This window comes from Benincasa hispida, chromosome 8 (genome assembly GCF_027475165.1).
Source record: "Benincasa hispida cultivar pf3 chromosome 8, pf3_genome.v1.1, whole genome shotgun sequence".
NCBI lineage: Eukaryota > Viridiplantae > Streptophyta > Magnoliopsida > Cucurbitales > Cucurbitaceae > Benincasa > Benincasa hispida.
Genome location: NC_143485.1, coordinates 16,340,662 through 16,351,783, shown reverse-complemented (window position 1 = coordinate 16,351,783; position 11,122 = coordinate 16,340,662). Strand labels below are relative to the sequence as shown.

General features: G+C 32.3%; 1 protein-coding gene across 2 annotated transcripts; it reads left to right on the top strand.

The window, feature by feature from the left end:
• The first annotated feature begins 1,073 nt into the window (after positions 1-1,073).
• SLP1 (Calcineurin-like metallo-phosphoesterase superfamily protein) lies at positions 1,074-6,644 on the top strand. Of its 2 annotated transcripts, none has more exons than XM_039037714.2 (10): positions 1,074-1,428; positions 1,638-1,738; positions 2,159-2,272; positions 2,390-2,599; positions 3,215-3,350; positions 3,766-3,938; positions 5,206-5,294; positions 5,428-5,497; positions 5,913-6,006; positions 6,280-6,644. In XM_039037714.2, the coding sequence occupies exons 1-9, from the start codon at positions 1,230-1,232 to the stop codon at positions 6,000-6,002; spliced, it is 1,182 nt and encodes a 393-aa protein (XP_038893642.2). In that variant the 5' UTR covers positions 1,074-1,229; the 3' UTR covers positions 6,003-6,006; positions 6,280-6,644. The 2 variants fall into 2 exon arrangements, with proteins under 2 accessions (XP_038893642.2, XP_038893641.2); XM_039037713.2 differs by having other exon boundaries at positions 1,090-1,428; positions 6,295-6,644.
• Positions 6,645-11,122: the final 4,478 nt, after the last annotated feature.

Sequence of the window (11,122 nt, the reverse complement as noted above, 5' to 3'; positions counted from 1 at the left end):
CTAAATCCCTTCATGAACGTTTAAAAATATAAGAAATGGTTCCAAACATATTCATAATATGTCATATGGTTTCTTCAAATACAATTTTTTTCCTTTTCTATTTTTTATAAGCAATGAACAATGACAAATTTATTTTTAGTTTGAAGGAAGGAGAGAGTCAAAAGAATGGATGATATTTTAATGTTTTCGGTATATTCGCATAATTTGCTATGTTTTTTTTTTTTTTTTTTTTTTTTTTTTGGGAAGGGGGAGTGCAAAGGTAATTGAGTTAACTAGTGACTGAATAGGGAAATGGTCAAAATTAGCCCTATAAAATTTCCACGTTTTAGAAGTAACAATCCTTTTCTAAACTCGTTAAATTAATTTTTCTCGATTCATCTCGGTCGAGATTGATTATCGAAATTTAGATAAAAAATGAACTTTTTCATCATATGTATTGAATATTTTCAACTTTCTCGGTGAAATATTGGACACCGAGATTCTATAAAACTAAATTTTTATTTAAATGTTGGTAGACAATCTCGCCTGAGATAGATAAAAGAAAAAATTAGTTTAATGAGTTTACAAAAGAGTCCAGTTTCTAGAGAATAATATTTGGGTGTAACTCATGTAGTCCATCATTTATCACATGGAGATAAAATGATAACTTAATTTAAAATTTTAATTTTTTTTGCCACATGACATATTTTTAAGTGGACTACATAGAGATGAGTGCAAGTATTTTTCATTTATGAAAGATGGAAACTCTAGGGACTAATTTTGATAATTTATCGTTCTCCATTAAATATGAAAAAAAAAAAAGAAAAAAGAAAATAGAAAAAGCTTTAGGTGATACAAATGACATGTTATACAAGAAATATACATGTACCAGTACCACCTTCATGCATAAATCGAAATTTTAATTTAGAGATTTATCGGTAAAATATTATTATTGGCGTGTATTTATGCAAGTAAATATGAATTAAACTACGGAAAAAATAATTAAGTTGTTTTAAATTTTAAATGAAAGAAAAAGGGAAGTCGAAAAAAATGTCAGCCAGAAAATAAAAGAAAAAAGGGGCAAAAAGGGAAGCGAAAAGAAAAACATGTGGCTACCGCTCAATCTCATCATCGTCTTCGAGAAAACAGAACAGTTTTGGTTGAAGTTTGATTTCAATGGAGGCAAAGTAACAGACATATGAATTTTGTTAGTCACTCATATATTCTCCACTGAAGATCAATCCAACCCAATGGCTTCACTCTGCCTCAACCTCAATTCCTTTCATCCACCTTCATCCTCACAATCTCGCAGGCTGTTCGATACCTCCTTACCTTCCTCTTCTTCTCTCAATCGCAACAATTCCATTAAGAACGAAACCTTAAAACCTATCGTCGTCACTGGAAATCCCCCTACCTTCGTCTCTGCTCCTGGTCGCCGAATCGTTGCCGGTTAGTTTCTCTTCATCGTATTTGAACTGAGGATTTCAATTGATTTTCCTTTTCTTCTTCAGCTTTATTGAAGCTTTCAGGAGTTTGCATTTCCCTTTTTTGCTTTTGTGCAAGCTACTGAGTTCATCATTTTTGTCTTTTAATTTGGAACTAATTGTTTTCCTTTCCTCCAATTTTGTTTTCTACTTGTGTAATGTTGGCTTGCGTAGTTGGGGATTTGCATGGAGATCTTAAACAAACTAGATTGGCGCTTGAGATGGCTGGTGTATTGGGGTCCGATAGTCGGAACTTGTGGACTGGTGGAGAAACGGTGCGCCTTCATTTCTCATTTGTATACACAGTTTATAACATCCATAGTAGTTCTTTATCAAAAGATAATAGTATAACATAACTTTGCTAACTATGGTCAGCAACAAGTAAGAGGTTCCAGTCCTTCTACCCTACATGTTGAACTCATAATAGTATAGCATAACTCCATATCTTCGCAATAGTATAATATTATCTACTTTGGACCTATGTATATATGAATTTATTTTTTACTTCACTAAAAAGGTTTCAATACCAATGAAGATGTTGTGCTGACTTACATTATGGATCTTCCCTTTTTCTAGTGGATGTGGAAATTGTTTGCAGGATATGAGAAAAGAAAAAAAGCCTTACAGCTTCCTGACATGCTCCCTTTTGATGTTCTCGAATATTGAGGCTGTTTCTTTCTTTCTTTACTGTTTAGGTGTTGATTCAGCTTGGAGATATACTGGACAGAGGAGAAGATGAAATAGCTATATTGTCCTTATTGAGATCATTAGATGTCCAAGCAAGAGCACAAGGTGGCGCAGTCTTTCAGGTTTGTGCTGAAATAGTTCAAAAAACTAATTCAGCAATCAAAATAGTTTTTGAGCTCGATGACGTCGTGGGGTATCTTATTCTTTTTGTTGTATCACTGTTCAATGTGGATATTCAGGTGAATGGGAATCATGAGACAATGAATGTGGAAGGGGATTTCAGATATGTTGATTCTGGGGCTTTTGATGAATGCCTGAATTTCTTGGAATACTTGGAAGACTATAGAGATCACTTTGAGGAAGCTTTTCTTAATTGGATCCAAGTCTCAGAAAGGTGTAAAGATCAGAGGAAATCACAAAATTTTTGGGGTCCTATGAATTTGGTGAAGGTGCTAAATGGCTCTTCTATCTATCTTATTTTGATAGTTTATTTAATTAGAATAGCTGCTACTGAATATAACAAATACGTTTCAATTCTCACCTTGCCTTGATGCAGGAGCGTTAAGAATTATATAAAGTTACTGCATCCAATTCATTCAGTTTCTAACCACAATCATTTTTCTCTATAAGAATTTACCTGAGAGCCTGGTGATCAATTTGATGAAAAGAACTGAACTTTTTCGAAACTTAATGTTGACTTTGATCAATGTAAATGAGTGTTGATACAATCATATTCTGAAAAGAGTAATGATTAGGTGTAGTCTACACTGCACCTAACTCATATGCTCCCCACTTCTTTACCACACAAAAAAGAAATTAGAAAAAAATTAAAACTGCCACGTTGGACTATACTTAGGATGCACCAACATAGGTGTATCCAAGGAGCATCCAAGTTTTTCTCTTCTGAAAACCCTTCAAGTATATAAATGACCTCTGTTCTCTGTGTAACCTATCCTCTCATGCTTGATTACGTTTGAAGGTAGCATGATGCTAACAAGTTTTGTTTCATTCAACTTGTGATATTTGGATATTATTGATAACAATTATGCTCATATTTTTGTCAGAAGCAAAAAGGGGTGGTTGCCAGATCAATCCTGTTCAGACCTGGTGGTTATTTGGCACGTGAGTTGGCACAACACGCAGTTGTTCTTAAAGTTAATGACTGGGTCTTCTGTCATGGTGGTCTTCTTCCTCACCATGGTAAACTGAATACTATCACTCTTTTTGAAATATGCTTTTATTTTGACAAAATTGAAAAATATAGTAAACACATTCCTTGTAGTATAAAAACAATTTTTGTTTCTTCTTAACATGGTTTGGAACATAGTACAAGACAATCCCTCATTTTTCTCTCATCCTTTTGCTAACGTGGCATCTCAACAGGTAGATGTTGCAAACGTAATTCTTATGGCTAGGTGACACATTAGTAAAAAAGAGGGTTTTCAAATTATATATTAAGTTAGATGATTGTTTTGGAACCATGGAGGATATATTAAAATTGATTGAAACTATAAGACAGATTTGCAAGTATCCTTTATCTTATTTTCAAACTGATTCACGATATTTTATGTTTTAAAATTTGAAATGTCTGACAGGAATATTGGTCCTTCCACAGTTGCATATGGCATAGAGAAGATGAACCGGGAAGTATCCCAATGGATGAAGGGCCTTCGTGAAAGTAGTAATAGTCCCTTTCCTTTCATCGCAACAAGGGGCTATGATAGTGTTGTATGGAATCGATTATACTCGAGAGATTTTGCAGATTTGGACGACTTTGAGATCAAACAGGCAAGCCTCGAAACTTGGACTTCTTCTTGGCTTTTTATTCAGTCAGCTGCCAACAGGCATGTCCAGTTAAGAGAGAACAACCATTTCCCTAACTAAGCTTTCTATTGAATTTGGTCATACGTGGGAATAAATGTTCATTTATGCTCTTGGATATTTGATAGAACTCAAATGATGTATTTACTAATTTGGCAAACGACAAGGTGGTTTAGAGAGCTCCCTCCTTTACTCGCTGCTCATTGTGCTCAGTAAGAGCTACATAAAGCAAAATACCAAAAGATGAAACTGCCTTCCCCAGTGTTTTTAAATGCCCAAGGCGCCTTAAGGCGCAATGGCCCTCTGGAGCCTAGGCGCAAGGCCCACAAAAAAGCGCAGGCTTTTTTTATGTGAGGCATGCTATATTTAAAAATATTACATTAAAAATAGAGAGTATAATTGAAGTGGAAATATGGAAAAAAGGGACCCAAAACACAAGAAATTTTGCATTTAGGTTTGGTAAATTTGATCCTTTTAGTTAATAAAGAAGGAAAATTCTTAATTATTACTATTTTTTAAAAAAATCCCAAGGTGCAGGGCTTTGATCCTTGGGGCTTCACAAAAGGCGCGCGCCTAAGGCGTACCTTATTTTGTGAGCCTCGCTTTTCCAAGGCGAGGCGCCAAAAGGCGCGCGCCCGAGAGGGCGTTTTAAAACACTGACCTTCCCTACTCACTGACCCTTAAGAGGGATTTTCTTTCTCCCAACTATCAGACTCCCTATTGAGCCCACACAATCAAACACACTCACACCCACAAATAACGGCTTCAGCCCTTAATGCTTGCTAATTACATAATTTTGCCCGTCCCTTTTCTCTTTCCTATTTCTGAGACTGTAGACCTAAGTAATTGGGAATCTACCAGTTCCATTTATTTTACTAACCGTTCCGCTACTCCCAAATGTCGAAACCATCTGAAAGTTGGGTTAAAATGTAAACCGGTGTATAAAGTTCGTTGGAAAATTAAGCAACTCAAACGAATACTATATAACAGCAATTGACTTGTTATTAAAAATAAATAAAAGAGGGAAATGAACGAAAGTGCTTGTGCCTTTGACCATATTTTCTTCACAGAAGTGAAGATCTTCACATTAGGTGGATGTAGGCCATTGGCTGAACCTCTTACATAGCTATGCAAAGTTTCTCTATCCCTTTTCTTTTCTCTTTTATCTGTTCTGAAACTTCATTATCGTTCAAATCTTAATAATTTTGGTTCCTACGTTGTTGTTTCTTAACAGATAAATTCAATTCTCGAAGACACACTAGAAGCAGTTGGCGCCAAGGCAATGGTGGTAGGCCACACTCCCCAAATGGCTGGAGTAAATTGGTAAGACAATGAGACATGAGATGTCTTTTGCAATTTTTCATCTGAGAATGAACTTTAGATATTTCGTTCTTAATTGAAGAGATTACATTTACCCTTTTCAAAATTCTCTTAAAAGTTTGGTTTTTCCTTGCAGCAAATACAATTGTAGCATTTGGCGAGTTGATGTTGGGATGTCTAGTGGAGTTCTTCACTCGAGACCTGAGGTATGTGATACACCTAATGGCTATGTCGTAATTGGTTATAGGTACATACATTCATTGATTCATTTCTAAACTCATTGCAAAATAATGATCTCCCTGTGGCCATCCTAAACATTCTTATTAGTTCTTTGTACAGATTACAATTCTACTACCTGGATTTTGGTTCCCATACTTTATCTTGTTCCATTTTATTCTTTTTTACTTTTAAGTTATCTAGTTAAATAGAAATGTACAATATAATGTGGTACTGTGAAAGCTAACATTATTTCTTGATGTCATGTGGTTGCATATAAACTATAGGGGCCAAAATGTTGGAAGTGACGAAATATAAGATTATAATAATAACTATACATTCTTCCTTATTGTTTACGAATCCTATTTCTTACTATCCCCCAATATTTCCAATACCTTTTACCAGGTACTAGAAATCAGAGACGGCAAAGCTAGAGTTATCAGAAGCAAGAGGGATAGATTTAGTAGTGAACTTCAAGTTGTTAACTATATATAGCAAGGTATTGATCAATCATAAATTAAATACCAATTCTTTCTCCCTCATCATATTTATCTGCAACATTAAAACAGACATTAAAACGATGTTCTTGGTCCAGTCTCTTCTGGTACAATGCGCTTGAAAGCAGCAACCTTTGAAATACCAAAAGTGTTCCAAATCATATGATTTCTTAACTTCTTGGCCGTTAATTAATAATGTGAATTTATTTCTCATTAGAATAATCAGAAGCTTAGCAAAAAGTGAGCAAATTCAAATGTAATTTTGAATACCTTAGATTTGTGTTTGACAGAAGAAGAATCTGCATCATGTTTCCTTTATGTGGGGTGGTTTAGAAACACCTCAGATCTTCTGTCCTTAGCTTGGATTCTGCTGTTTGCAAGAATTATCACATAGCATGGAGACGCAATCAGCTCCAATTATGACATCAATACGAGCACGTGTAGCAACAGAGATGCCTTCAAATGACTTTCGGTAAATCGACTTCAATGCCAGCCCTCACTTCAGAGGTCTGTCAATCTGATTTTGTAAAACACTGGATTTTAACCATTGAAACCCGCTTCCACGGGAGTTGTTCTTGTTCAATTCCATTAATATGTACAGTACGCCATATTTGTAATATATCATGAGTTGTTGAATTCATCGATTTGATCTTTTGTAAATTGAGACAAACTCAAATGATTTTGCGGAGAAATCTGCTCTCCATGGATCAAGGTTGGGAGTGCAACTGGTGTCCTACATCTGCTAGACAAGAAGTATGGGTATAACTATCCATCCTCGTCACCCCTAAGGGTGGCCCTCTTAGCAAGGGCTTGAGGTCTCTCGATCATATCAGTTTTACAGGTCCCAAGTCTGTGACCCTTTTCTTTTTTTGACAATATATGAGATGGAGAGGCAGAAGAATCGAACTTTTGATTTCGAGGTTGATAGTATGAACACCATACCGGTTGAGCTATGTTCATTTTGACCCCAAGTCCAGAACATAGGATGAACTTAATACCAAAAGCTCTTGATGTCTCTTAGGTCTAGGCGCAGGTAACCCATTAACCCATTTTTTTAATTGGAGAGCCTTAATTTGACAATTGAATTGGGTTTGAACCATTGCTAAGAAGTGATTGAATGCTGCTACAATATCACTTTTCTGTTTTAAAGGATATATCTAAACAGATTTCATCAGCGTAGGCCCCAAACATTTGAATGTATTGGGAAAGGGGAAGAGCATGTGTTTTACCATATTAACAAGCATTGCAAAATTGAAACATTTCATTTCCTTTGACTGAGTAGTACACCCACCAAGTAATACCAAATAAGGACAGATGATGCAATATAGTGAGGAGAGAATAATTGACAAGAACCATATGCTAACAAATTTGGAGGAACCTTCTGGAACCTTCTGGACTAGATGACTTTCATCCTCTTTTCCTCAATGTGGGTGTCTCTAAAGTATAGGAAAGCAAAGCTTCGACCCTCGAATATAAAATAGGGACATAACTATTCTCATTTTTTAGTATGATAAGTATCCTTATTGGTATGATATGTTTTCTTCGATGTAATGAAGACTTGTCTTTGAGTACAAACTATCAAACCATTATAAAAATATAAAAGGAAGATAAATATTAAAGTAGATTTTGTGGTTAAATATTCATTTTGTATTTGACAGAATATTGTCATCTTTTCAAATTTAGTGTTGGATTTGCGTATTTGCAAAACTGAAAAAAATGGTTGCTAGATTTACAAATATACAAAAGCTTTTTTTTCTATCCATTACAAATTCCCATAAGGGCACATGTCTGTTTGATAGGTTTTATCATAAAATTTCAAACAGAAATTTAATATTGTTATTTGTTTCAAAAGGTTTCACTCTTTAAAATCTAGCAAGAACTTTAAAATCCATTCACATAGGTTTTTTTTTAGTAGAGTTGATTATACAAATAACAATCAGATCCAAAATAATAAAAGATGTAGAACAAGGATAAACATATTAGAGATATGGCACAAAATTTACCAGATATCACTGATAGCAGCTATCGGTGATAGCTATATAGGTAAATGACTAAAAAGCCTACATGCAGCCTAACATTTTGCACTTTTTCTTCCGATTTTCTCAAATTGAAAACTACCATTAATAGTAGTTATCGATGATAGCAACTGATAGAAGCTATCAATGATAGTAACTAATAGTAGCTATCAGTGGTACTAGTGATAGTTGCTATCAGTTTCTATCCGTGATAGCTTTTAATTTGAGAAATATTAATACAATATTAAAATAGTAACACTTGAAATATCACATTTTAATTTGCTATCGATTTTCAATGGCTATCATTGATACACTTTGAACAATTGAAATCAAACTTGAAATATTAACACCTAAGACCATCAGTGGATATCAATGATATACTTTTATAAGTAGTTATCAACTTTTGAAAGGAAACTATCATCTTTCAAAGATTAACATTTAAAGTTATAAGTGATAGAAGCTTATCAATGAGAGATCTATAAGTGATTATCTCTGATATTTACCTAAGTCATATCACCAATATCATTAATATTATTCATTTTATTGATATATACCTTATTCATATCACTGATAGCTATGTCTATCATTGATAGCTTCAATCAGTGGTTGTCATTGACAGCTTTTAGCAGTGGCTATCAATGATAGACTTTCATAAAATGGAATTGACTTTTATATCATTGATATCATTGGTTTATGGATATCCCTAAATTCTATCACCGATATCACTTATATCGTAGTTATCGATTATAGCTTCTATCATTGATAACATGCTATCAAAGATAACTTTTGTAATTCATTTTTATCATCAAATAACATGTCATCGTTGATAGCATCTACCACTGATAACATGCTATTAGTGACAACTTCTAGGCATTCCACTTACGCTTTAGTTCGAGATTCAATTTTATTAATTAAATTCACTAAGTTGGCTATCATTAATAGACTTCTGTAAGTGGCTATTAATTGTGAAAAAAAATCATCAAAGATTAAGCTATCAATGATAGAAAATATTAGTGGTTCTCATTAATAGATTTCCATTAGTGTCCATCAAATTGTAAAGTCACTTATGAATTGGATACTTTTCAAGTCTTGAATACAAAACTCAACCTCATAATTCTTATGAAAAAAAGAAGAAGCAAAAACCGGATAAAGGAAAGAAAATTAAAAAAAAAAAAAAAGAAAGAGAAAGAGAAGAAGCAAAAACTAAAGAAAAGAAAGAAAATAAAAGGAAGAAGAAAGAAAGGAAGCAAAACTCATAGAAAGGAAAGAAAATTTTTAAAAAAATAGAAGGGAAGAAGCAAAAACTAGAAAAAGGAAAGAAGAAGGAAAGAAAATAAAAGAAAAAAAAAAGGGAAGAAGCAAAAACCAGATGAAGGGAAGAAAAAAAAAGGAAAGAAGCAAAAACGGAAGAAAGAGAATAAAATTAAAAATTAAAAAAGAAAAAGAAAGAGAAGAATCAAAAACCTCGGAAATGAAAGGAAAAAAAGAAGCAAATATTGAAGAAAAGAAAGAAAATAAAAAAAAAAAAAAGAAAGGGAAGAAGAAGGTGTGCTACATGACAAAACAAAGGAGGGTAAAATTGAAAATATTTTAATGAGATGATATATTTTTAGATTTTTTTTTTTATTTTACTGTCTTTTACTAATATCCTTTATACATGTGAGATTTTTATATGGAAGATCAATTGTAAAAGTATAGTCCAATTAATTAATGAATTATCAATTAAGTATTACTATTAATTTTGATTGATTATTAATATACATATATTTTTTAGACTTAATAAATTTCAATTAATATATTTTCGATTGTTTTTTTATATTATTTTAACTATTTAATATAAAAATTGTTATTAATTATTAATACTAAAATTAATTTATATTAATTTAATCATTTTAGTAGTTTAATTAAATAATTTAAATAAGTTTAATTAATGTTTAATATAAAAATATTAAATTTTTTATTTTAAGTGATTAAATAATCAATTAATATAACTGTATATTAAATATACTCAATTAAGTTTATGATTACGTTAATTGTTCTTCATTTGATTAAGTAGTTATTTAATTTTTATTTTTATATATAAAATTGGTAAGTCAAACATAAATATTTAATTTTCAAACATTGATTATCTTGCATATCCAAATACATGTATTAATATCTTAGATATTTAAATATTATATATTTAATTTACTTACTCATGAAACAGTATACATGATCTAAATGGACCATTCGAAAAAAGGTAGGTTGAAATTGATTGTTTTTAAAATTTATAGAGGACTAATTTAATTTAAGTAAATGTTATATTAAAGTAAATGGATAATAATGAACAAAAATTAATATGATTAATTAGAATAAATTAATTGCAATAAGTGATTGATTAAAAGCCATTAAATGAATATAAATAAGCCTTTATAAAATATTAAATCATTATTAATTTATCAAATTGAGCAATTCAAGTGACATACGTGTTAGCGTTCAAGAAGTTTCCAAGTTGAATCTCCTTACTCTCCTATTGAACTAAAGGAAATTATTAATTTATTAAAATTTGTTAGTTATTAACATATCAAAAAAATATTTTTAATTAATTATTACCATATATTTTTGTAGGAAACATGTAACATCACTAACTAATTACAATATTATATTATGAGAAATCAAATACAACAAACCATTCAAGGTAAAGTGTGTGGAGAAGAGAAGAAAATTGCTTTTCCAATACAATAGATTAAAGTGAGTGTGCCAGACATCGACCAAGTCTTGTGCAATAGACATCGTCTCATCAATAAGAAAAAGAAGACTCTTTAAAAACATCTACAGTAATGTCATTAACCACATCAATTAACAACTTTCAAATAGTCAGATTCATCCATGATATGGTGAGTATGGAAAGAAAGAATTCTATCGAGACAATCACAAAATGGCCCACAATTTGAAATCCTTGATTTCATTGCATCTTGGGATAAACTTTAATCAAGCAGGTGAACGAGACTCAAATGATCCTGAAGCACCCACCCCACCCCACCTGCTTATCTGCCATGGCTACAAGCAACATCAATATTCAACTTCCAACAGTTTTGTTAAAAGAGGATGCCATCCAACAAGG

Coding starts and splice junctions, on each gene's coding strand:
- SLP1 (XM_039037714.2), top strand. CDS start 1,230: ATGGCTTCACTCTGCCTCAACCTCAATTCCTTTCATCCACCTTCATCC. Junction 2,273..2,389: donor AAGGTGGCGCAGTCTTTCAG/GTTTGTGCTGAA, acceptor GTGGATATTCAG/GTGAATGGGAATCATGAGAC. Junction 3,351..3,765: donor TGGTCTTCTTCCTCACCATG/GTAAACTGAATA, acceptor GTCCTTCCACAG/TTGCATATGGCATAGAGAAG.